General features: G+C 54.0%; 1 protein-coding gene across 4 annotated transcripts in view; it reads right to left on the minus strand.

Annotated features, from left to right (window-relative positions):
* Window positions 1–27,426, minus strand: part of SH3PXD2A (SH3 and PX domains 2A) — a 235,296-nt gene that overhangs the window by 70,107 nt on the left and 137,763 nt on the right. For all 4 annotated transcript variants that reach the window (XM_042907910.1, XM_042907909.1, XM_042907912.1 and 1 more), the window contains exon 6: window positions 8,325–8,353. In XM_042907910.1, the coding sequence (XP_042763844.1) occupies window positions 8,325–8,353 (29 nt within the window). The remainder of the gene's footprint in view (window positions 1–8,324; window positions 8,354–27,426) is intronic.

Here is a 27,426-nt window from a genome sequence, read left to right on the forward strand (position 1 = left end):
GAGCAGATCAGGCCCCAGCCTTGCTCTTTGCCCTACGGGGATCTTCCTCTGGGGGGAGGACAGCCCCAGAGGCCTCACAGACCCACTTTCTCTGCTTTATAATGTCCCTGCTCACACCTCTGCCTAGTTCCAGGGCTTGGTGGCAGTGTGAGACCAGCAGACCAGTTCTGCCCACTCCCACCTTGGACAGACAGCAGCCCCTCTTAGATGCTTCCTCTATAGGAGGTGGGTAGATAAACTTTTCATAGTAGCCAATATTATGCTTTAAGCAAATCTACTTCATTAAAAACCAAATTCATACAAAAACAAATGAGGAGTATATTAGTCACACCCTGTAAAAAAAACCCCTTTCCCCTTGTGGCCAGTAAGTTCCCTCTAGATACCTCAGGCGTATTCTCTTGGGGCAGCCCCCATCCCAGTCTGCTAGAGGCCTTCAGAGCCCAAGTCCTGGTCACCTGTGGATCCCTTGGGTCTTTGTTCAAGATGGAACAGACTTCAGTGGAAGAGGTTTGGATCAGGAGGGCCCGATTCAAATCCTGTGTCTACCTGGCTAGGTGACCGTGGGCAAGGTCCTTAACCTACCTCTGCTGGTCTATAAAATGAGGACAAGACCACCTGTCCAGGCTGTTACAAGATTTACCAGCAATTATGAGATGGTGCACACCCCACCTTCTCCCATATGACGGGGAGGGGTTCCTTCTGGAGGAGGGAAAACAGCAAGGCCAGTGGTCCCTCCTGTTTGACAGCTGGATACCAGTGGTGCTGCTTCCTATTCACAATAAAAATGGCTTGGGCGCCTGGGTGGCTCAGTCTATTAAGCCGACTTTGGCTCAGGTCATGGTCTCACAGTTTGTGAGTTTGGGACCAGCATTGGGCTCTGCGCTGACAGCTGGAGCCTGGAGTCTGCTTTGGATTCTGTGTCTCCTTCTTTCTCTGCCCTCCCCCGCTCATGCTCTGTCTGTCTGTCTCTCTCTCTCTCCTTCAAAAATAAACATTAAAAATTTTTTTCTTTAAATGGCTTAACCCTCAGTGAGTGTTGACTGCGAGAAGCACGGTCTGTGGAGTTAACATTTCATATGTAGTAGTTGTATTCAAGCCACAGACAATTGGATGAAGTGCTATCATCATTCCCATTTCACAGACTAGGAAACTGAGGCACAGGGAAGTTAAGGACTTGCTTAAGACCACACAGCTGACAGAGTTGGGACATGAAGCTACACATTCTGGTTCCAGAATCCATGTTCTTAACTGTACAGAATACTCAGCAATGGCGGGGTCTAGGTTCTGTCTCCTCTGAGGCCAGGCCTAGGGCTTGGAAAAGGAAAATACATGTTTCAAGTGGGTCTTTTAACTCGTGGATCAAAGGTAAGACCAACTTCTCACCTCCTTTCAGGATCTATCAAAACTCAAAACAATAACAGTGGCAGCCGCTCTCTTTGGGAGTTTGCTTCGGGCCAGGACCTCTGCTACGATGATCCTTACATTTAATGAGAAAGACGCTATTTTATCCCCCATATTCACTATAGGGCATGAGGATCTGAGGTTAAGCAACTTGCTAGCCACAGAGCAAACACATGGCATGGCTGGGGTTCAAACCCCATATGTCTGACCCCCAAACCTAAACTCTTAACTTCAAGCAACATGCTTCTATGCAATGACCCCAGAGTAACACTGACATCATTAACTTTGCCCAATAATGCAGATTTTATATCAGTAAAATGGAAGTCGGACTGAACTTGCCACATTTCCAAGGAAAAGTATAAAGTAAACAGGATTTCAGGAGGAATATCAACACGTGCCCAAAAGAACAAACTTGAAACACTCTTGAGTAACCTCGTTTGCGTTTAAAGTAGCTGCAGGCCCTCTGCCTAGCAAGCATCCCCAATGCCGGGCCAAGAGGAAACCACAGGATCCACGGCCGCCTGCCCCCCCTGGTGGTGAAACTCAGATCACCGCAGCCGGGCTGTGGAGAAATGCAGCTTCCAGAAATGGGAGGGGAGCATTGGATCTTTTTCAGGTCTGAGAGGACCCTCTGCTCTGGGGAGCCTGCTCCAGCCCCCTCTCAGCTCCTGCAGGAAGCCAAGCACGACCACGAGCCACAGGCCCTCCCTACCCACCAGGCACAAAGCCCTTCACTGCACCACCTCCTTGACCTCTGCACAAAGCCCTTCACTGCACCACCTCCTCTGCACTCTGGGACAGGAGACTGCTCTGACAACCCCTTCACTTTACAGGTGTGACAGCCAGTTTTATGTGTCAACCTGGCTAGGCTACAGTTCCCAGTTATCCCACCACACAGGACTCTAGGTGTTTCTGGGGAAGGTGTTTTGCGGATGTGACAAAGTTCATCTAGGTGGCTCAGTCGGTTGAGCGTCCGACTTTGGCTCTCAGGTCATGATCTCAGGGTTCATGAATTCGAGCCCCACATCGGGCTCTGTGCTGACAGCTCAGAGCCTGGAGCCTGCTTCAGATTCTGTGTCTTCCCCTCTCTCTGCCCCTCCCCCGCTCACACTTGGTCTCTCTCTCTCTCTCTCTCAAAAATAAATATTGAAAAACAAAACCAAAACCACGGCAAGTGTTGTCGTGCTAGCCAATCCCTATACCTCCTTCAAAACGCATAGCAACATCACCTCCTCTGAAATGCTCCCTGACCACTCCAGCCTCGGGCATACACCCCACTTCCCTTCTGTGTATTTATTTATAAGTCTTGCCTCCACCGGACTGAGGCTCCTGAAGTCCAAGAATTATCTGAAACCATCCTGTACTGTAGTTCAGGCCCGCGTGCTCAGTCAACATCCCTGGATTGAATGCGTACAAGGGAGGACCTCGTAGCCACGGGAAGAACTCTAAACACAGTTTCTTTTGAGGGACATTGTCCTAAAACTTGGGGTGGGGGGGTAGTGCTCAGTCAATCAGGCCTTGCAGGCAGAGCTGAGGCTTCACTGAGGAGGAAATTTCACCTGTGCACCGTGGCGCCAGGCTGGCCTTGGGTCTCAGACTTGCAAAGCGAGCCCCGACTACTGTGTGACCAATTCCTTGCAAGAAATCTCCTGGTACATAGCTCCCCCTGGGTTTGTTTCTCTAGTTGAACCCCGACCAACACAACAGAACAGTGAGGCCGCTGAGCTCAGTGTTGGGAGGGACCTGCCCAAGGCCACAGGATTGGCAAGTGGGACTGACCGGTGCTCCCCAGCACCCACAGGAACCCCTCGTGCCCCACACCCAATCATCAAAATCCAGCCACGGTGAGGGCATCTCCCCCTGCATTACTGCTGGAATTCTCATGACCTCTCACCCATCTCCTCTCCTTGTCCACCTCCACTTGCCAGGCAGAAGAATCCTTCTGAGATCTAAGTCAGATCATGCCCCACCCCTCCACCCCCTCCTCAGAATCCCTTAATGGCTCTTCATCTCACTTACAGCAGAAGTCAAAACCCTTGAAAAGGCCTGCAAAGGCCTATCTGCACTGGGCTGCTTCCCCCAGCCCCAGCCACCTCTCTGCTCTCACCTCCTACCACCTCGTCCTCCACTATCTTCCACCCTAGCCACAGACCTCCCTACCATGCCTGGAGCAGGCCAGCGTACTCCTACCCCAGGGCCTTTGTACTGGCTGTACCCTTGGCCTGGACGACTCTTCCTCAGGAAACCATGTCACTTCCTTGTTTCCCTCTAACAGGATGTTTTTTTTTCCCCTCCTTAATATTTATTTATATTTATTATTATTTTTTAAAATTTACATCCAAGTTAGTTAACATATAGCATAATACTGATTTCAGGAATAGAATTTAGTGATTCATCACTTACAAATAATACCCAGTGCTCGTCCCAAATGTCCTCCTTAATGCCCCTTGCCCATTTAGCCCATCCCCCCACCCAACACCCCGCCAGCAACCCTTAGTTTGTTTTCTGTATTTAAGAGTCTCTTATGGTTTGTCTCCCTCCCTGTTTTTATCTTTTTTGCTTCCCTTCCTTTATGTTCATCTGTTTTGTATCTTAAATTCCACATGTGAGTGAAGTCATATATTTGTCTTTTTCTGCCTTATTTCACTTTGCAAACTCCTCAAGGGCAGAAAGACACATCCCTGTAACCTCAACACCTTACACAGCACTTGGCATACAGCTGGTGCTCAATAAGATCTCCAAACAAGCCATGCTTGGTCCTGCTGTTCCTCCTTTGCACAAGTGCTGTCTCTTGATTACCAAAGTTTCCTGTTCTCTGCCCCCAACCAGAAAAAACACTCCTCTTCCCAGATAACGTCCCCTGATGAGGCTGCAATGAGCTCTCTTTCCTGACCGACAATGTTCGTTCATGCACGTATGAACTCCTTGGCCCATTCAACAAGCATCAGGGGACCTGCTATTAATGCAAGCCCTGCAGCGATGGCTTCCCTCTCAAGGGGGTGGGACACAAATAATAAACAAGAAAACCCACAAAGAATTAGAATGTGGTCAGTGATGCGCCAGGTGATTTGAGGGGGCAGCTAAACACCGGAAAACTGGGGTTTCTCTGAGGTGACAATTAAGCAGAAATTTTAAGAACGGGCAGCTATGTGAAAGATCAGGGAACAGCATTCCAGGCAGAGGGAAGAGCAAGCGTGTAGGTTGTGTGGAGAGAACGAGCTTGTTGTATTTAAGGAATGGAAAGTGACTGGTACGGCTGAGCAGAGACTGTTGGGGGTGGGTGAGCAAAGGAGGGTACCAGCCTAGGGTGGGACAGCAGGCAAGGAGCTAAGCACACAGGGCTTTGTCAGCTGGGATAAAGAGTTTATTCTGGGTGGGATGGAAAGTCCTTGGGGCAATTTAAGCAGAAAAGCACATGATTTGATACTTGCTTTGAAGAGCTCACTCTAGCTGTGGTGTAGAGAACGCAGAGGGCAAGGGTGCAAGCAGACAGGCTGAAGAGGAAACTGGGGTCTTCCTGAAGAGAAGTGAGCTTCGAACAGGGTGTGATGGTGGAGGATGGGTTGGCAGGGGAGACAAAGGCGGGGGTGCAAGAACCACTTCTTGATGCTGGGCTCGAGCATCAGTGTGGATGGTGGGATGGGGAAGATGTGGGCAGGAGCAGGTTCAGTGGAGGGAAGAAAAGCAGAGAGAAGTCTGGGCTACACTGCCAGTTTGGAGGTCATCGGCCCTGCCTCCCCCAAGAGGCTATAAGCTGCCTGAAAACTTTCGTCCTGTTGCCTCCACCTTCCTCAGGCCTGGCTTCAAGTCTTGGCTCTGCACTCAAGAAGAGATCCCTCCAAGGAGGAGCTAGGGCTTTGGTTACTAAAACGTGAACTGTGATGGCCAGGGAACAGCATCCACGTTCTCTATGCAAGTGCTGCTGGCTGGAGTGACTCTGCGAAGCTTCGTGAGCTTCAATGCAGAGTAGGGCGGAGCCCCGAACAGGGACTCAGATCCTTACTTTGCCACAGACCGTCGGCGGCCACCCTCTCAGAGCCTGTTTCTCACCAGTAAAACGTGAATCCCACCACCCACATGCAATGAGCCTCTGGGCAGCAAATGAGAAAACATATGCAAGGTTGCCAGCCCATAGGAGATGCTCATGGAATAATCGTAGCTAGCACGCTGGGAGAGCTTTCTAGGTTGCAGGCCATGTTCTAAGCATGCTTACATATGTTAGTGTGCACAACCTTCATTATAACCATATGAGGTGTGTATTAGTGTTCTCCAGAAAAACAGAACTGGATGTGTATATATAGAGAGAAAAATAGATTTATTTTAAGGAATTGGCACAAGTGATCATGAAGGCTTGGTGAGCCCAAAATCTGATGGGGTGGGCTGGTAGGCTGGAGACTCAGGAAAGAATCACAGTTCAAGTCCAAAGGCACTCTGGTCGCAGAGTTCCTTCTTTATGGGAGAAGTCAGCTTTTGTTCTATTAAGGTCTTTCTTCAACTAAGTGGATGAGGCCAACCCCTATTATGGATGGTGATCTGCTTTACTCAAACTCCAGTGATTTCATCTCATCCAAAACAAACACCTTGACAGAAACGTCCAGAATAATGCTTCACCAAATATCTAAACACCGTGGCCTGCAGTTGACACGTAAAATTAACTGCTATAAGGTGGATATGAATATTGTACCCAATGTACAGAAGAGCAAACAGGCACAGAGAGGGTAAGAAATCTGCCCAAAGTCTCAGAGGAGAAAAGTCAGACTTGACATTCCTCCTGTCTGGCTCCAGAACTTTTAACCATGACACTAAGTGGCCATTATCATAAGCAAGCCAACGTAAATTAAATTTCTCTCATCCTTTTCCTGGCTTGAGAGTGGATGGCAGAGAAACCGGGGGAGGCTCTCCCTGGGTGAAGCAGCTTGGGTGGGGCCCTGTCTTATTTAGGAAGCAGCACAGAACCTGAGCTTTGGCGATGGAGGTTGGGGGCACCTGAGAGGTTATCCAGTCCAGCCCTTGACTTTATAGCAGGAAGCTGAGGCCCAGAGAAGGGATTTGCCCAACATCCCAGCGCTTCAAAAATGATGATGATGATGATAAACTTACACTTGCATAGCAGTTATTATGTTCTAGAAACTATTCCACGTGAACTTGTTTAATCTTTTACGTGTGAGGTAGATTCTACTGTCATCTTCGTTCAAAGAAAATGAGGAAACTGAGGCAGAGAGTTTTTGAAACTTGCCTAAGGTCACACAGAGCCGAAATCGGAGCCCAGGCTCAACCAGTACGCTACAGCTCTAAGGCCCAGGGCAAGTTTCCCGGGTAGCAGGCTATGACAGAACACAATCCTAGGTGTGCCTCTCCTTCCCAGTTCTCCCTCCTGGGGCTCTGACTGCAAGTGACAGCGGAGGCCATATACAATTCCTCCGGTTCATAATGCGGCCTCAGCCTCCTATTCACGCAGGAAATACCCTCCTGCACTAGGGGGTGGGCATACCCGAGGCACCCCCTGCCCAGCTGACAGGTACATGCACACACACATCTCGTCCCACACCAGACACCTCCCAAACAGGTACACACACATGGACGCAGACTCTAACCAGATACACCCCCAAACACTGGCACACACACCTAAGCACCCTACCAGCCAACACACCCTAATAGCACACAACTATGAAGACCCACACACGTACACACAACCCCACATACACATGTGCCCCCCAATACATAAACCAGGACACAACGTTTCTGGTTCCAATACACATAGAAGCAAACACTTGCATACACAAAACATGCTAAACCATACTCAGAGGCACACACACCACATAATTACACCTACCCCTATTCACATTCTATCCATCACACATGGGCACACACACCTCTACTGTGTGTAAGACATCTACTGGCCAACGCATTTCAATACAGGTATCTCTCCATGGGAGCCAATAACGTCAGCCACGTGTTTATACATACTCCCACATCCCAGAGGGCCAGAACCCCCAGATGGCTGCCCATCCCCATAACTCACCACCCCCATACCGGCAACACATATGCCAACACAGATAGCTCAAGTCTGCCGCCCCCACCCCCTCACCGCCCAGCCGCCAAACACAGCCCTAACACCTAGGGACCACCCTCCCCCAATTAACTAGGCGCCACCCCCACCTAGGCAGGTGCAGAATCCGCCTCCTCCATCCAGGGAGAATCCTTCTCTGACCCCAGTGGTCAGCGTCCAGCACAGTGTCCGAGGACCTGCCCCGATTTTCTTATTCCCACCCCCTTCACAAACTCTCTGTGGGCCCTGGCACGCGTCAGCCCAATGCCAGGGCCGGTCCGCTCCCTCCCATCCCGGCCTCTGCTGCGACCACCCAGAGCCCCCACCCCTGCAGCAAGGAGAACAAGCTCAGAGCTGGGGGAAGAAGGGAAGGTTTGCGTTGCAGGCGTTAAAAACTCGTAGTCACTCAAGTACGACCCCCTTTTCAGTCCAGGACCCCACCTTCCCACGGGGAAAACCCTGCGTCTCCGTTAACCCTCTCATCACCACCGCACCACGGGAAGCACCCAGGGAGAAGTCAAAGCAGTGCTCAGCAATAGGCACTGCAGCCCCGGGGGGAGAGCGGGTAGGATCCGGCTGCCTGGATTGCGGGGGCCCTTCACGAGACACCCCCACATCCCCCATGCACCTATCCCCACTCCCACAAGGAGAACCCGGGAGAACCTGAGGCATTCGGAGGGAGGAGAATGTGCGAGTACCGGAGAGCTTAGGGGCCACGGTTTGGGGAGGGGGACAGGTGAAGGGAGCCCATGCCCCGCAGGACCAGGGCGGGCGGCAAGGACAAGCCCCCAGAAAGTCAGCTGCAGGATCGGAGACGCGCGAGCGCAAAGCAGGAGGGGAGGTTGGAGAGAAAAACGCCCGGAGGCTCCCTTACCTGATTTCCTCTTGGAACTGCCATAGTCCCTGAAAAAGAAGCAACAACAGATAGACATGGTTAGGGCCGGGCAGAGACGCGGGACTGCGCCGCTGCGGCTGCAGGGCACCCACGGGCCGGCTGCTGTCGGTCCCCGGCGCCACTGCTCATGTGATCCTGGCGGCCCGCGAGCCGCGCGCTCCGCAGCCGCACGCACTGCGCGCCGCGCCTGCCCGCAGGTCCCGCGCCAGCCGGGCCCCGGGCGCGAGCCGCCTGCCCCGCCCCGCCCCGCCCCACCCCGCCTCCGGCACCCTTGACCCCGCCCCGCCCCGCCCCGCCCCCGGCCGGCCCGACAGGAGGGGCTGGGTGGGCACCTTCCCGCTTCTCAGAGGGTGGGGGAGGGCGGGCCAGGTTCTCACTTCGTAAATAGGGAAAGTGAGGCCCTGGACGGTGGTCACTGGAAGCCAGGCCCTGCGGGCGCTGGGAGCCTGCTCCTCTCTCCTGGAGACGGGACCGCTTCCCCTCCCAATTCTTTGCACAGCTTGCTCATCCCCACTCAGACTTCAAGTCACGACTGAAATGTCACCTCCTCAGCGTGTCTTCCTCAACATCCTCCCCATCTCATCTCCTATTGGCCTCTGCGTAACCACAGATTTGTATGGCCCTTTGATTAAAGTCTGCCCCTGCCCTAGACCCAAGGCTCCCTGAGGTCACACTGTGCCTTGCTTCCTCCCATTACATCCCATGGGCCTGGTGTAGGTGTGGATATATATTGGCTGTAGGCTGAATATTGAACAGATAGGTCTTTCTCCTTAAGGGCTCAGGCTGGGAAACTGGAGATTCAGCAGGGGTGAGGGCACAGCACAATGCAGGGGTAACTGCCAGGTCAGAAATAATAGGTATAGAAGTTGAGCTTCTGAGTACTGGGTTCAAATCTTGTCAATGGCAATAACTCAACACCTCCCAACCTTTGATAATCTGCTCTGGACTAACCCCAGGCTGGGGCGTGCCCCACCCTCCAGCAAGGAATTAACCCAGACTCAGGATGGGGCAGTCTCCCAAATCCGGCCCCTGCTCTAGCCTTTGGCCCCTCCCACAACCGCTTCCATTCACCAATCCTCAGGGGAGCTTCTCAGGCCTCTGAGATGCTGGAGGTTCTGTTCAGTGTTCAGGCAAGGCTGGCTGTGGATCTATCTGGAGACTAGAGGAAATGCCTTTATTTTCCCTGGGGGGATCAAAGAAAATGCCAATTGCTGGACTTTGGTCTAAGTGAACTGGCCAGCTAGGTCTGCCAGCTGGAAGGAGGTGATTTCGTAGAGAAAGGGACAGCAGGTTCACAAGAAAGACAGTCAGCCTCAAGGAGACTCCCTGAGATTCTGATTCTGGAGGTCTAGGCGGGGAGCTTGAACTTCTGGGGAGTTTGTTAAGCACCAAAGTGATTTGCCCACACAGCCAAGGATAAGTAAGGGGTTCTGCCTCTCCTAGGCTCCTAAGTTTTCTAAAGTTTGAGCTCAGACCTCAGTGAATCAGAATGCTGGCTGGGGCTGAGGCCAAGGAACCTGCATTTCTGATACACTCCCCCTACCCGCCCATCTTGCTTGAGAATTTCCTTAGCATTCCATGCTTTTAGTCCTCACATCCACACTAAGAGAAGGTCCTATCACACCCATTTTACAGATGAAGAAACAGAGGTTCAGACACTGCCAAAGACTGCCCAACTTAGGGAAGAGCGATGGTATATACACCTATCTGCAAGAATGAAAACTACAGGGTGGGTGGGGTGGAGGAGGATGTGTGCATCTGTTGCCTCTAAAAGGAGTTAGGAAGGTGGGGGAGTTCCCATTTGCTCTCCAATCCCTACCTGGCAGTCCGGGCATGCTCATTTCCCTAGGGCAGAAGGGAAGACCAGGAGAGACCGTGTCCCAGAGTGCCTGCCTGGGCCCCTTGAAGCTCAACTGTGGGGAGAATTCTCAGGGAGGGTCAGGAGAGCATTATATGGTGGCTATGTTCTGCTTAGTAGACTTGCCACTCCCAAGGAGGAATTCATTTCTCAGGCTTTTTTACAGAGTGCGGGAGGCCTGAAGAAGGGCAGCAACCAGATGGCACTCAGAAGCTGTCCCTCCCTGCCCCACTATTTTCCTGCTGGTCCTGCAGGAGAAGACCTCTGGCCCTGGGACCACAATGGCTCACTGACCATCCACTGGCTGTCAGCAGTCCGGACAGGGGGTGACTTCCTCACAGTGATAGCCACCTACTTTCTCTCTTGTTTGTGCAGCTGCCCACTGCCCAGGATTCTCTTAGAGCCTGTCAACAGCACCAAGAGGGGAGACAGGCAGGTCATGATCAGGGACAGGGGAGCATACTGAGGCTTGGGAGTGGGAGGGGGACATAACTCACAGGTGCTAAGTGCCTCTTCTGCACCATATGCCCAGGTCAGCAATACTTAGCTTGGTCATTCAACAGGATCATCGGGGAGCTGGTTATAAATTCAGACGTGGAGTCCCATCCCAATCAACCACACAGTTTGCACCTCTGACAAGCGTTGGCCCAAGAGCTCTACTCCTTCACCACAACCTGACAGGCAGGAGTGGCATCAGGGGCACTGTAGTTCCTGTACCCTTGTCTCACAACCCCGGCCACCACTAAGAAACACTTCTGCTTAGTAAGGACAATGGGCTTGCAGGGCCAAAGAAGCTTCCAGACAGATCCCGGGCCTGCCTGTCCTTTAACCAAAGTATAAGCCCTTCCCATGTGGACCCCCCCCCCCATAGGAGGTGTGGCTTCCCGGTTTGCAGGTGAGGAGAGTAAAGCTTAGAGAGGCTAGACAACTTGCTCAAGGTCACAGGGTGGGTAGGTGAGGCTGGGATTGGGCACTGAGAACACAGGCCTTGCTCTGGGGCTCAAATCCTTAAACGCTGCCATCCCTGGAGCAGTGCGTGCAAGGAAGGAAGGGGAGCGCCAGGTCCTAGGGGCCTGAGAAGCACATGGGTCAACGGAGTGGCCGGGCTGTGACTGAACGGTGGGAATGGCAGGTACTGGAATCCTTCACACAGCATCTGGCTTCCAGCCCGAGCAGGCACGGCCCTAATATGGAACCTCTTGCAGGTGTCTGGTTGGGCAAAGCTGTTTCATATTTTTAGCTGCTGAATATGCTGAGAAGCAGCATAGGTATCCAATGGCTGGGACTCCCCCATCCCTCACATACCGGGGCATGGTGGGGGAAGGCAGGGCACGCCCACCTCCGGCTGCCCTGGGCAGGGCCTCAGGGCCTTCTGCTGGGGTCCAGCCCCCTAACAACTCAAGATCCCCTCCTACGCTGGCCCTCCTAGCTCCAATTCTTGCCCTGAGCTGGCACTGACAGCCCCCACCCTGCTGGTGATTCCTCTCTGGCAGGTCACAGTCTAGCCTCCTTCCTGCTTGCTGCTGAATCACTATATCCCAGGCAGCCACAGGAAGCAGAAGGGGAGGGGAAGGCCAGTCTCCCTCAAGCATCGCCAGAAGCTAATGTAATTGCAAAGGCCTCCCTGGCTGTGCCCTGACAAGGTTCCACCGAGCCACTCAGCCTCCTCTGCAGCTGGTCTGGAGGATGATTAAAGACCACAGGTACGGCGACCAGCCATCCCAGGCAAACCGGGGCATGGGAATTTCAGGGGTCAAACTGGGAAAATCTCAAACTGGGACAGTGGGCCACCCTCTGGTCCATGGGTCTGGCCCTGGCTCAGGGAGAGGGGTGGAGTTCTTCCAAACCAGCACCACGCCCTTCTTTCCTTTCAACTGGGACTCCTTGAGGCCTCCCACTTCCCCTCCCCCACAATCTCAGGGTATAAACAGTTCGGCTCCTGGCCCTGCCTCTGGGATGCCCAGTGAGGTTCTGGAAGCAGACAGAGCCCAGTTCAGCCCTCCACTACTTGCTAGCTGGGTGGTCATCTTGAGCCTCTGTTTCTCTATCTGTAGAATGAGGGTAATAATAGTTCCAACTCCTTAAGATTTAGGGAAGATGAAAAGTACAGCGTGCATAAAAGGACGAGCATAGTGCCCGGCACAGAAAATGCCACATAAATTGTCTTTGCTATTAGTCTTTCATACCTGCAACCGACCCAGGCTGCTACCCAAATGGCCAAGGCCTGCTTAAACGTACATCTGCAAGAGCCCTTCAGAAGCAAAAGGAAGGGGCTTCTTGTTAAGGACCTCACCATGATGATGGCAGCACAGTACCAGGTAGGGGCGACTCCAGCCTCGTTTTCAGAGGTTGGGGCTTTTACAGACACAAAACAAGCACTGCTCTCTGCCTACCACGGTCCACCCACGAAAAGCCCGTTTCTACACAGTGAACATTTGAACAGAGCTCATCTGGCAACAACAATCATATTTTCAGGGAGACATTGGCCCCTAGGGATTGGCATGCCTAGACTCACTGATGGGATGCCTTTAACCTCCCAGAGTGGCCTAGTCTCTAAGCCCCAAACCATAAGACGTAAAGGTCCTGCATTTTCACGCCAATGGCACCCAGGTAGGTCACTTTTTTTTTTTTCTTCCTTTGTTTCCACTTTCAGTTCTCTTGGTGAGATGCTGCACTCCTTCCGTGGACCTGCTAGTGAGAGCGCTGGGCTGGAGACAGTCAAGACCAAGAGGCTGGACGCAGGAAAGGCGGTTAACAACGCCTGCCTGCTGGACACCCATGTTTGCACAAGCTTCTCCACCCTCTACCCTCCCTTGAAAATTCCCGGCAGGCATTTGACCTTTAGTGCTCTCAAACAGGCCGAGGTGGTGGTAATCCATTTTACGAAGGAAAAGACTGAGGTCCTGAGGGCTTAAGTGGTTTGCCCAGTGCCCTGAAGCTCAAGTGACATTCTGATGCCGAGCCCCCCCTCACCCCCCACTGATGCCCACCAGGGAACGGGCTGCAAGAATCGGATGCACAAGTGGCGGGGGCAGGCTCTCGCGGGGGAATCCTGCCAGTCAGGGATCCCGGAGTGAGAGGCAAAGCCAGGAAGCGCCACTGAGGCAAGGGAGAGAATAGGAGAAAATGCCAGTGTGGTCGGGCCAGCTCTGTGGAAGGATGCTGAGTCCCTGCCAGGCAGAACTCTGCGTGCTGCAGGGGCCGTACCCTCCGCCGCCTGCCACCCCCTCTCCCTCCCACTCTCCATTAGAGAGTGCCCTGGCAGAGAAGGACACGCACGCCCGAACCTCCAGCCTGATGTTCTCACCCTCCTGTCTGCTGGCTGACATTGGCTGCTCGGCCCAGGATGCCCATCTGCGGGGCCTGCTGCCGCAGGGAAGTGCTTGAGAGGCCTGCTGGCTTGCCAGAGGGCTGGCCGTGGGTGACCTTGAGAGCCCAGTGGTCTCAGGGGACACGGGTTGGACCTAGAACACGGAGGCTGGAGTGAGGGTATGCAGCTGTGACCAGGGGACTGACATGGAGCCCTTGAGATATGTAACAACCATCTTTTGACTGCCGTTATCCACCAGTAAACACATTTTCAGCTCCTGCACAGGCAGGAGAAACCTGACATTGTGAGACCTTCCAAGAAGCACAGGCGTGGTTCTACTTCAAGTGCAGAGAAAAGGGAGATCTGGGCAGAACATCTAAGACAGGCTTCCAGGAGCAGTGAACTTTGAGCTGAGCCTTGAAGGCCTGGGGAGTATTTGGATCCATGGAGAGGGTAGAGAGTAGAAAGCTCTAGAACCAGGAACAAGCATCTCCAAACAGGAAGGTGACAGAGAGCAGATGGAGGGGTGGGTGAGCAGATGGAGGGGCAGGGAAAGGCTGGGCTGGGGGGCAGGGGGTGGGTGGGTGTAGGGGTGGGAAGCTGATGTCCCTCTGTGAAATCCAGAAGCTTTCAGAGCCAGGGAGGGATGTGATCAGAGTGTGACTGGAGGAAGATTTTTGTTAAGAGATGAGGCAGACGGTGAGGGGGCAGGATGGGAGAGAGCTAGCGACCAGTCTGGCACTGGTCTGGGCCAGTGTCCTGGTTCTGGGCCTGGCTCTGCCCCCGTGGACCCGGGCAAGCCACTTCAAAGTAATGCTTTTCAAATGACACGTTGCGACCTATTATATTAGTGAGTTCTGAAACCAACTTAGTATGTCCCAATAAGCATTTTAAGAAGACAGACAAGACGATGGAGTCAGTTACAGTGAGGTAATTATTGGAACTTCTGTCTCAGATGTCTACCTACTTACTTGTCTACCTGTACTTGTGATGGGAAATTTGTTACCATGGCAGAAAAAGTTTTAAAGACACTAACAAATGCTCAGGACCTGTTTCCCCATTGCTAACCGAAGGTACTCCAGGCGCCCTCACAGCCTGTTAATTGTCTGTGAAACCAGTGCAGTGGGACAGAGCATATGTCGGTCCAGGAGCCAATCGAGGAGAGTCTGAGTGAAGGGACCTCAGGTCAGCTGAGGTCTGGAGAATGCTGGGGGATTTTCCCACCCCACTTAACCCCTAGCTGGGTTTCTGTTCTGGCTTTTGAGAGCCTTTGCACGGAATGGTCCCGAGGGGCAGCGACCTCTGGGGAAGACAGACAGAAGGGGCATGAATGCTGTTCTTTGCCCCCATTTGTGCCCTGATCTAAACTGTGGCACTGAGGGCCCTTGTGTCCAACAAGAATCCGTCCTTTCTCCACATGATCAGTGTTTTCCAGGGTCCTGAGAATGGGCCCCATTGTGGCCGTGTGGACAGTCGAGAGAGGCCGGAATTCCTGCCCTGGGTGAAAAAGCTGAATTCCTGGGGAGGGAAAGGATCTCGGGCACCCCCCAGGCTGAGTCCCAGAGAGGCCCGTACCAGGGCTATCCCATAGCCCAGAAACCTCCCAGGCCTTGTGCTAATCTCCCGAACACCCCAGAGCCTCTCTGCCCCTGCTCCATCCACAGCAGAAAAACAAAGCGCTCGCTGTCTGTCTGTCTCCTCTGAATGGACTCACCATTCTGGGCAAAGGCCCTAGCGTCTTGCCAGCCTGGGGATGGCTCCACTGTATCCAGGCCTCAGAGTACAGGGTTAAAAGTATGGGTGGGGTGGAGCCCAGTTCAGCCATTTGCTGCTTTGTGACACTGGCAAGTTCCGTAACCTTCCTACACCTTCCCGTGTCAAAGGGGGGATACAAGTATCCTACCTTTGTTGTGGGGATGACCCGAGATAATGTGCAGAGCTCTTACACCAGTACCTGGCAAGTGGAGAGGACCCCTGGCCAAGAGCCTGGTTTCACAGCAGGGGCTAGATTGAGTGTGGATGGTGGCCAGGATAAAGGAATTGCTGACTGGCCCATTCACGGGTATGGACTTCATAAGAATCTGGCTCCATTGCCCCAGGAGGGGGGCCAGCTCAGGACCATGAGAACAACAGGCCTGGGTTCCCGTTTGTGTGCATCCCAAGAAGTCCCACCCAGGTGTTGACGGACAAGCAGTCTGTGGAGGAGGGGGCAGGGCGGGGATGCAGGCACAAAGCTGGTTTCCTAGAGGGGAAGCCAGGTTGTTCAGCCCTCTGGCCACAAGGTGTGTGAGCCCCCACAGGCTACCAGAGCTCCTGTGCTCTCTGCTGCCTAGCTGCGGGTCTCCCTGGACTTCTGGGGACTTCATGCCAGACCTGGGGAACTGCGGAAGGGGCAGTGAAAAACGCAGTGCTGGGGTTCAATTGCAAAGTTCCTAGAGAGAAGGGCAGAGAGGGTGTTCCACGTGTGCAGACCCTCCCGGTCTCTCGGAGAGCAGTGCTCTGTCGGTCCACCCACCCGTCCATGTCTGAACTTAAGGGTGGCTGAAACCCAGTCTTGTGTCTGAGCAGAAGGGTGGTGAGAAACACAGTTTTGCCCTCACAGAGTATACCGTCTGGTTGGAGTGACAAGACCAACACCCAGGAAAAGAGAACATACAGTCACTTTGTGATGAAATGTCCCAAAGCCTAGTCCAAAGGATTTGTTGTATAGGAATTCCCGAGGAAGGGGAGGTCAGAGTGGTCCGGGGCAGCTGGGAATGGCTGTCTAGAAGAGGGGGCTCTGGAGCTACCCTGGAAAGATGAATATTTAAAAAGAACAGAGGCAGGAAGGAAGTTTGGGGTGGAAGGGACGATGTGCCTTAAAAAGGCAGGGGCAGGGGGCACCTGGGTGGCTCAGTCGGTTAAGCGGCCGACTTCGGCTCAGGTCATGATCTCACGGTCCGTGAGTTCGAGCCCCGCGTCGGGCTCTGTGCTGACGGCTCAGAGCCTGGAGCCTGTTTCAGATTCTGTGTCTCCCTCTCTCTGACCCTCCCCTGTTCATGCTCTGTCTCTCCCTGTCTCAAAAATAAATAAAAATGTTAAAAAAAAAATTTTTAGGAAAAAAAAAGGCAGGGGCAGGAATGGATATGGGATCGTGCATGGGTGCATGTGTCTGTGTGCTGGGAGTGGAGGGTGAGAAGACCCCTGGGAGGCTATCTGCTTTTTGCGGTGGGGGGGGGGGGCAGGGAGGGCGGTGGGCAGGACATCCAGCTGGGGCTGGACTCAAATGAAGGCAAATGGCTTAGATTTTAGAAGAAACTTGTTGGGAGAAACCCAGGGATGACACTTGTAATGGAAGATTTTCCCCACGAGGTGGCAGCACTAGCTCTGTGGCTGAGAATCCAGTTTCCATGCGGCTCTGCTCTTCCCTGTTCAGGTGCTGGGATGGCTACTTGTTTCAGGGCAGACAGAGGACCGCTTTGCTCCCCAGGCTACAGTAGCCCCTTCTGCAGGAGTGTGCCTAATCTGTGGGTGTGCCACACACTGGGGCCCCACTGCTGAGCAGAACTCTGGTTTGCTCCTTGGCGGTAACGATGCACGCTCTCCAGCCCTAGCCTAATTTTGAGCTGGGTTAAGGACTCTGCTTCTTACAGATGCCCAGGAGCCTGTCCAAGGCCCAGCTGTGCCTGTTCCTGCCTCAGCCTCCATGGGAGGCTAAGCAAGGCCCCAAGCAAGGCCCCAAGCTTCTCCTAGGCACGCAGCTCACCTGCACCACTGGGGAGGGCCTGGGCTCTTGGGACCCATTTGGTGGCCTCTTACAGCGAGAGAACCCTGCATCTCCCAGACTTTCTCAAACTCCATCCACATCACAAATGCACAAGCACTGAGCACCCAGACAGGCCAGGCCCCCCCTTGACATCTACTTGATGTTGTCTCCAAGGCAGGTGCTTTGGGCCCATTTTACAGATGAGGCTCAGACAAGTTAAGTAACCTGCCTGGAGCCACACAGCTAGCAGTGGGGAAGCAAGGCTGAGAACTCAGGATTATTTGTGCTTCTAGCCTCTTCATGCACAGCCCTCCCCACCCCCCCACCCCCCGCCCTCTCCGGTGTTTCACAACTTTCCAGCCCAGAAAGCCCATTCTGATTTTGACTCCAAATGGCACTGAATGTCCCAATTTTGTCCCCAACACCTAGAGGTGCCCCCACCTTGAGCTGTCCAATAGAGTTCTGTGATCAGTGATGGAAATGGCCTCTATCTACACTGTGCAATCTGGCGGCCACAGCCATTAGGTCTGTCGAACACTTGGGATGTGGCTAGTATGACCCATCTATTTAATTAAAATTTTAATTTAAATGGCCACAGTGTATTACCTGATACATTGGACAGTGTGGCCTGGCTCAATGCACCGAATGTGGCTCTGGCAGGAAGGTTTGTTTTGGCTCATGTGGGGGGATGTATATGTGTGCAGCTGCCTGGATTCAAATCCCAGCTCTGCCAGATTCTCTTGAGTGTCTCTGTCTTTACTTCCACTCTGTAAAATGAAGAGGCCAACAGGACCCACCTAACTGGACGGCTGGACGATAAAACAAGTTAATGCCTATGAAGAACTCCGTGCACAGTAGCCTCGGTAAAGGTGAGAGAATGCCTGAGCCTTCAGCCCATCCTGCTGTCCCTACACCCTAGTCACAGAGCCCTGCACAGGCCCAGTGGTTGGGGGTGGGGGAGGGGAGGGGCTGCTGGAGAAGGAGCTTGGTAAGGACGTGGGGAGACTGGCCTGGCTGGCCCTAGTGGGGTGGGCCAAGGCTGGAGGTGCCTGTTTAGAAACAAGAAACCCAGGTTCAGAGGGGTGAAGCCACTTTGCCAAGACCCCGTGGCTGCTGGGTGGCAGAGCTGAGTGGTCTGAGACCCCTCACCACGTGCATGACTGTTACACTTCCTTTTCCCCGGGAATCCCAGGCTGCCAGGCCGCCCAGGCCCCTTGGCCTCACTGCTGCACCAAGTGGTGGTGCTCCACGAAGGGGCGGGCGGCTGCCACACACTGAGCAGCAGGCACTGGGGACGCAGGACAGAAGCGCTCTGTGCCCAGGAGACCTGGGATGCTCCAGGCCAGCCTGGGCCCAGGGCAGGCTGGGGGCTTCCCGAGGGCACTTCCTAAACTACTGCCTCCCTGGGCAGCATGTGAGAGAGAGGGTCTACCCAGGAGTCTCGAAAGACATCAAACCGAGCCATCCAGTGGCCGTGGGGGGGTGGGGGTGGGGTGGGGTGGGGAGTGGTCACAAGACTTGGGTTTCAGGCTCAGTATCTGAACCAGCAGCATGATCTGGGGGATGGCAGCTCTCTCTGTGCCATGGTTTCCTTGACTGAAAAAGTCAAGGCATTGGACTGGGCTGTTCCTTTTTTTTTTTTTTTTTTTAATGTTTGTTTATTTTTGAAAGATAGAGACAGAGTGTGAGCAGAGGAGGGACACACACACACACACACACACACACATACACACACACACAGAATCCGAAGCAGACTCCTGGCTCTGAGCTGTCAGCACAGGGCCTGACATGGGACTTGAATCCACACACTGTGGGATCATGACCTGAGCCAAAGTCAGACGCTTAACTGCCTCAGCCACCCAGGCACCCCTGAACTGGGCTGTTCTTAACTTCTGCAAAGAGACCTCCAGCTCCAGGCCACAGACAGGCCGCAGGAGGGGCAAGCCCGGAGGCCTGGATGCCAGCTTCCTTCCCCAGCTTTCCTTCCAGTATTGAACCTCCTCTCTCCTCTGAGTCAGCCCAGCTCCAACCAGTGAATTCACTGCTCTCCAGAACACCCATTACAGGTTCCACTGGGCCAGCCCTGGGCCACCGCCTTCATCCTTTGCTGGATAATAGCCTGAGCCTCTGCTGCCGGAAGTCCTCTGTGGTCCTAGAGCAGGCATAAGTCCTGGGTTACCCCAAAGCATGGTGGGAAATGGGGCGAATGAGGGAGGGGGCTGGTCAGGCCTTGGTAGGAGTCACCACTGAAGAGCCCTCCCACCCTGAGTGAGTCCTTCTTTCCCAAAGATGAGTGTGTGTGTAGCGGGCTTGGGGGGGGAGTGGATGGGATACTGCTATTATTGCCATTATTATTATTATACTATAATTGATAAGAATAGTACTTTTTCAAGCATTACCCTATACCAGGTACGAAACTAAGCCCTTGATGCATAACAGCTCATTTTATCCTCAGAACATTCCTATGTGTAGGTTCTCTTATTTTCTCCATGTTACAGAAGAGAACTAGAGGACCAGAGAGGGCATGTAACCTGCCCAAAGTCACACAGCCAGTGACCCCAAGCTGTCTTAGGTAGTGCTCAAATCATTTGCCACCTTGTGGCTGGCTGATAAGGACACCTGTAAAATCCAGATGAGCTAAATTAGGAGTAGGCGGGAAAGAGAAAGGTAAGGTGAAGGCAAAGCCTCAGGGCCAGAAATACCAAAATGACACCATCGACTTGTGGACACTTCCTTGGGAAGGTCACAACTTCAGCTCTGGTATGAGCACAGCCTTGAGGAAGAGGAAACTTGGCTGCGACACGTGGTGCTGTGTCCCCGATCACCCGCTCAGAGAGGCACAGTGGCTCCTGACTGTAGCGGCCTGTGCAGAGAGCCCCGGGCTGCTTCCTGGAGGCTGTGCCGCTAAGTGAGCGGGCCCATGGCCAGGTGTGCGGCCCGAGAACAGCCTGGCCTCACGCACGGGCAGGTTTTACAGTCTCCAGAGGGGCTGTTTCTCTCAGCAGAGTGGCCATGAATTCTGGGAGCAGTGACAAGGCCTCGTGGCTGTCCTGGGCTCTGCCTCCCTCTGACTTTCTCTCCTTCCCGTCCCCACCTCCCAGCCTAATGCCACTTCTGACACCCCCAGAACCTGGTGTGGCACCCTCTTTTCCTCTGCAGCTCTCGCATTACTATGATGTCTTTCCTGTTTCCTCCCCTCCACTCTGAGCCCGGGACGGGGGCCACATCTCCCCAGGCCTCACACAGGGCGAGGCACAGCAGGTGTTTGCCGAACCAATGCACGAACGTCCTGACTGCTGGCCACCAGGCTCAGGGCTGCTTCCGAGGGGCTGGCGAGAGCTGCAGCATTATCCTGAGCTGTCCTCCTGGGGCCCTCTATCCCCTCCCGTAAAGCCCGGAGGAAGTGCTGCTTCCTTTAGAGGGTCTTCCTTCATGATGACGGGTGGGTCAGCGTGTGTGCATGTTAGTTTGTATAAAATGCCAATGTCTTGAACAGTCTCCATGTGGGGAGTTCACCCTGATGACTCAGTGCGTTTTTCCTCAGTTTGTGAGGATGGCCTCGGAGTCCTGTGCTCCATCCCATGGCTGTGACATCACCCAGGGTTGCCATGGAAACTACTGGGCCCTCACAGTGAGAATGCACGCTCTTCCTGACACCCTGCATTATGCTGCAGGACGCATTATTGCCTCAGATGAGTCTCTCCCTTGCCTAGCTGAACCGCAGTGCCTTACTGCCTCCTTTGCCTGTCTCTCTGAGGGCCCGAGTCTGAGAACAAGGACAGATGTATTGCTCAGGGAGTGCTAGCTATTTAAGGCGCTAGCTCAGTAGCGAGCTGAGATCTGAACCCAGTGCTGGCTGACTCCTAAGCCAGCGCCTGGAACTGTCAGGATCTTGATCTTTGCATCCTTCCTGTCGGCCTTCCCACCTTTCTGCTCCAAAGCCTCCGAGCTTGTACTCAGAGGCCTCCATCAGCCCAGGCCTTCTCCCTCCCCATCTGTCTGAGGCACCCCCAGGTGGAGGTCAGGCTCCCTATCCTTCCCTGCACAACCCCCCCCACCCCCCGCAAGGGTCTCACTCCCTCTCCAAGCTCCCCCTGCACTCTCGGCCCGAGCATCTCCATTGGGCTTGCTTGACCACCTCGCACTCACTGACAGTCAGGGCGCACCTGACAGCCTGCCCTCTTGGACCAGAGGGCGCTGCCCCCCCCCCCCCCATGCAGGCCTTCCTGAGAGCTCGGGCCGGCGCAACCTCAGTCCAGTGTCCACATTCTTGTTGCAGAAACTCAGGGCCTCAGCCCCGGACCCCCCCCAGGGCTGCTCCTCTGTCAGTCAGCAGGCATATGCTGAGCACCCATTATATGCCAGGCCCTGGGGTCTCAGCATTGAATAAAACAGACTCATCCCCTGCCTCGGGGGGGGGAGGGCAGTAGACAATTAAATAAAACAAACTGGTAAACTGGGTTAAAAGCTCTGAAGAAGGAGCACCTGGGTGATCAGTAGGTTAAGCATCCGACTCTTGGTTTCAGTTCATGTCATGATCTCGTGGTTTGTGAGTTTGAGCCCCATGTCGGGCTCTGCACTAACAGTGTAGGGCCTGCGTGGGATTCTTTCTCCCTTTCTCTCTGCCCCTCCCCCATCTCGAAATAAATAAACTTGAAAAAAAAAAGCTGTGAGGGAAAAGGAAAGGTTGCTGAGATGGAGAGAAAGGGAGCTCTGAGGAGGTGAGGATTCTAGGGGACTCTGAGGAGCAGATGGAATGAGGGGGGCGGGGGGCTAGGGCCTTAAGTATGGGGATGGGGAGGGAACCAGGCCTGCCCAGGCCCAGGCCACCGGGAACCTTCTTGGAAGTCATCCTAAGCACAGTGGAAAGCCACGTCAGCGCTAGCTTACACAGGCTCTCTGGAAAGCCCCCTCTGGCTGCTCTTTGGAGGTGGACTGGAAGGGGCGAGGCAGAAGCAGGAGAGCTGGAAGGAAGAAACCACAGTGGGTGCATAAAAGCCCAGCACCCCTGCCCTTGGGTAGGACCACCAGTTCTTGGTCAGCTCCCAGAGCTCCTGTGGGATGAAGCCCCAGTGGCCCATGGGCATCTGGTTGATCATGAACTACTTTTGGCTGCTTTCCCTCCCCTGCCTTACTTCACTCCTTCACTGGTGTCTCCTGGTGTCACCTCCCAAATAAACTGCGTGGGCTCAAATCATCCCCAGATCTGCTTCTGTAGGATCCTAAACTGAGACACCTGCCTCTCCCCGTCTCTGGTATAAAGTTTCCCCCTACTTGCCTCCCAAGATCCTCACAGCCTGCTGGAACTAGCACATGACCAACACATAGTGGGGTCTTTACCCAGAGATATGACTGGTGTCCTCTGTCCTCTGGCTCTCAAGGTGGCTGCCTGTGGCACTGCAGGTCTCTGTGAGGCTCTGACCAGTAAGACAGGCTCACAGGTGCCCTCTCCTGCATGGGATGGGGGCCAGAGCACTCCCTGCTATTAACCTTGACTTCTCTGGCTTGGCAGGCATACCTTTCTGTAGTCAGGAGTCTGCTCCTGCATAATTATATCAGGCCCAACCACGGCCCAGCCCCTCCTCCCTGTCCATCAGGCTGGCTTTGATCTGAGTCTCCATAAAGGTTCAGCTCAGGCCTCCAGGTGCCCTTCTATGCACCAGCATTCAGAATGCTCTGGAAATCAGCTGGGAAAGTTTCTGAGAGCCAGAAGGAACACGTCAAAAAACGTGGTATGAATCCAGTTTCTCTGGGTGACCTTAGGGAAATCAACACCCCACCCCCCAGCAGAACCCGTCAGTGCAATGTGAGGGCGGAGCCGGGGCTGGAGGATGTCTGGGCAATGTTGAGCTCTGAAGGCTGGGACCGGGTGAGAGGGGGCAGCCCTCCCCTCCTGCCTCTCAATGAGATGCAGCCAGGGCGGTAGGGGCTGCTTTGATGGCCCCAGAAACTGCCAACTCACGTAGCTGTAAGCTGAGCGGTGAGTGCTCTGTGGGCACTGGTTCTCCAGGCCTCTGGCTTCTCCTTCAGCACATATCAGCCCCTCAACAAAGGCAATGGCAATAATAGGTCCCATTTATTATGAGCATGCGCCATGTAACATGCTAAACACTTAGTGAGCTTTACTGAGGGTAAGAGGCAGGTCCCCCACTGGACTACCCGGATTCTGGCCATCTCTGCCACTTACCGGCTTTGCAAGTCGCATGACCTTGCTTTGCCTTAGTGGGTTTAACTGTAAATTGGAGAAAATAACTGTACCCGTCTCATGGATAGGCACAAAAATTAAATGAGCTAAAACGTGTCAATTGCTTTCTGCCAAACACCTGGGCTGCCTAGTACTCGCCCTGGCAGGAAGGTGGGCATCTTGTAGTTAGCCCCTAGGTCTGTTGCCTGTGCCCACTGGCCTTCCGACATGCCCTGGGGAAAGTAAGCACTGCAGTCACGGTGTAGCTGACCTGCAGGGCCAGACTGTGTGTGTACTTCCTGGGGATGGGAATAAAGTGCAAGGTGGGCACCCTCACCCCTCCACCCTCGGCCCCTACTCAAGGGCCAGCCCACCCGCTTGCTGCACCGAGAAGATGAAGTAGGCCTTGCCCGCTTGCCCGTGGGCTATGGGACAATTTGTGCAAGGGCCAAAGCAGTTGGAAGTACCAGAAGGTCTAGAAATCAGAGCAGCGCATGATTGAGGAAAGAAGTCAGTCTCCAGACTGGAGAAGACAGAAAGGATGCTAACGGGTCTCCTAAGCCTTAGAGTTTGGGAAGAAATAAAAACCTCCCTCTGGGATCTTTCTAGGGCTCTGCAAAAGCTCTAAAACTGGACTGTGGTGATGGCTGCACCACTCTGTAAATTTACTAATAATTGCTGGATTCATTGTACACTTAAAAAGAATTTTGCTTTATGTAAATTATAGTTCAGTAGGGCTATTTGAAAATAAAATCTCCTGCCTAGCCTCAGGTAGTGAGCACCTCAGGCTGTGTGTCCTGGGGGTGGGGCAAGGGGAAGGGGGTTCACATTAATTCAGGGTTCCTCCTGTAACAAATGGGCCACCTGTTACAGAGGGGGTAAGAGGCTGAAGGCTTGGTCTGGTGCTAGGGTCGCAGCTAGACCCAAGACCAAAGTCAGGTATCAGTCTGGACAGTACCTGGCTTCCCTTTCAGAAGACATAGTGAGTGGGTCTGGTTCTGGAAGCAACTCAGAGGTCTGATCCCACAGCAGGAAGGCCCTCCTGGGAACCCTTGAGCTAGGGGAGGGGTCTCAGTGAAGGCACCCTGAACTGGCCCAGGGGCTCCTGAGCCTTGCACCTTCTCAAAGATATGGGCTGACAAGAAGCCTGGATTCCCCTTAAAGAGTTCCCAGATATGGAAAGTGCCCCTCAGCTGTTCCTTCAACTGCTCCCATCTGTGACCACAGCAACCAGGGGGTCCTGATTCAACTATTCAGCCCGATGGTCAGATAAAGTGTCCCATCTTGCAGTTTGGAGCTAGTCACTCTGGCCACGGCCCCTGTGCTTGTGCTTCTCCATCATACACCCCCTGTGATGCAGATCTGAATTTGGAAGGGTTTGAATCCAGCCTCTGACAATTACTAGCCGAGAGGTAACTTAACCAATATGAGCCTAAGCTTCCTCATCTGCAAAAAGGAAGCATGAGTCTCACAGGACTATACTGGTGGTTAAATAAGACAGGTCATGCTGAAGGGTCTGGCAGTTTTGGGCAGTATCCACCGAGTTTACAGACCTCTGCCATGATGCTGGCAACTGTAATGCCCAATGTTGCCACAAGGTGGAGCCAGATACACACAGATCCCGTGAACTAAGACACCCAAAGTCAAGTGGTGCCTGAACCCCAATCTACAGGGCTTGTGAAAGGGAAGGGTCACATGACCTGTAGAATGCTTGTCTCTTCCACATCTGACTGTGTCTGTGACTTTCATTGCCACGGCCACTAGCCGCCACTCCAGATCCAGGTGGCTACAAGCTTGGACTATTGTAATAGCCAGCTGGTCCTGGTAAGATCACGGAATGTCAGAGCCAGAAGGGACCCCAGAGAACCAAATTTTCCCCCTCACCTGATGCTGAAGTGTAGAACGGGTTCATGACTGTTCAAGGTCACTCACTGGACCAGGCCCAACTCCTCTGGCCCAGCTCTGGTCAACACTGTCAGTCTCCAGGAAGACGATTCCTCTCAATTCCTTACAACTGCCCCAGTCTCAGGGAATCTCTCTGACCTGACCGCCCTGGTCTCTCACTGCCTTTCAGTGGCTGGCTCCTGCCTCACTCTCTGCTTGAATGCCACCTCTCCAGAGAGCCTTCCTTCCCTGACCACCTCACAGGAATAGCCCACGGGTGTGGATGGCCCAGCACCCATACAATCACTTGTTTCATTTCTGCCATCTCCACTGGATTGGCAGCTGTTATCAGCCCCGTTTTACAGGTGAAGAAACTGAGGTCTTGGTGTTTAATTTCCAGGCCACAGAGCAGGTCGGGGAGGAGCCAGGGTGCTAGCCAGAGCCTGGGCTCCTCTGTATCACACTCTGCTGCCTCCCACAGCAGCGAGCCAGGCCCCGTCCGTGCTGTCTCCCCCTCGGACCACGACCTCTCCACAGGGAGGGCCGAGCTGTGTCCATTTCCATGGCCCCGCACCTCATACTACAAAGATGATCAAAAACACTTGAATGATAAATGCCTCCTGCCTGTTGCCGACAGAGGAAGCCTTAGTCTAGGAGGCCAAAGACCTGGGTTTGAGGGTCAGCTCTGCCACGGACTCCCTGTGGAAGGGTAGCTAACCAGCAGACTGGTTACAATGGAAGGGTAATAATTACAAGGAGGGGGAACCGAGACACCCTTGAACATGACATAACTGCAAAGCAGGACTCCAGGGCTCTGTGGGGGGGCTCATCCTGTGGCCTTGGGAGCAAGGGAATGGGTCCTCGGGGGCCTTAGGCATACCAGGACCGTCCTTCTGGGGCTGAGGTTTCAGGGAAACACACACACCCCTGCACCCCTCTATCTTCCCTATCCCACCACCTCTTTTCCGTTCCTGCTTGAGCTTGAGAGCTGAAACCCTGTGCCAGACCTAAACACAGAGTAACCTTCTCTCCCTAGACGTGGCCCGCACAGGCCTTTGCTCTGAGCTGGGCAGCGTGGGTTGGCCTCCCTCCTCCTCCCACCCAGCACGACAGCCAGGCCCTCGGCAATCCTCGTTCCCCAGAGCTGACGCCCCTTTCAAGTGGGTTGGAACCAGCGTCCTGTGGGCACCTTTCTGCCACCTGCCTAGGTTAAAGGGGGCCATGGCAGGGGGTGGACAGAGTCTGTTTGCAGGAAGTTCTCTGCGTTCCCGCCCCCAGTTGCCAGTGGACCCACAGTCCCTATGTCCAGTTGGCCCTGTTGCTGGTCAGTATAAAGAAGCTATTTGTGCAGCTGCCAGCGACAGAGGAGCTGGAGGGACAGCGTGGGCCACGTCCCTGGCCAGATAGGTGCTGGCAGGGCCTGATGGCAAGGGCCTAACTGGGACCGCAAGGCACAGGGCAGGTGGGTGGGCTTTCCACTCTGATCCCCAGGCCGCCATTCCCCTGGGAAAGGCCAGCAACACGGACGCCTTGGAGTTCCCGATAGCCAGCGAGTGGCCGGGGCAGCTGCCCCCCACCATCAGCACTGACCCTGGCGAGAACTCCCAGAGCTGACCATTTCCATTCCTGGAGCCTTTTCTGAGTGGCCACTCTGCACCCAGGCCTGGGCTTGTGGAAGAAAGGGAAGAACAGGAAGTCCCCAGGAATGAGCTGTATTGGGTCAGGCGCTCTCGGGGCACTTGCACGCATTAGCGCCCTGGAACCTCCCCACCGCCACGTGGGTACTGTTGGCCACTTTCACAGGCTTAAAGATGTGACGTGACTCATTCAAGGCCAAACGAGAGCTGGGTGTTCTGATGGTTTGTCTCTGGATTTCATTTAACTCCATTCAAAATTTTGATCTAGTGGCAACCTTGAGCCTTAAGGCCATCAGCCCATGAGTTCCTGGCACATAGTAGGTGCTCAGTGGGTATATGCTGAGGAGGGAAAGCACAGCAGGGACTCTCTCTCCAGTGCTCCTCCCTGTGCCTCCCAGGGAAGAGGAAGAGAGAGGGTGAGCACCTACTGTGTGCTCTACACACATCTCATTTCATTCTCAGC

This window comes from Panthera leo, chromosome D2 (genome assembly GCF_018350215.1).
Source record: "Panthera leo isolate Ple1 chromosome D2, P.leo_Ple1_pat1.1, whole genome shotgun sequence".
Taxonomy (NCBI): Eukaryota; Metazoa; Chordata; class Mammalia; order Carnivora; family Felidae; genus Panthera; species Panthera leo.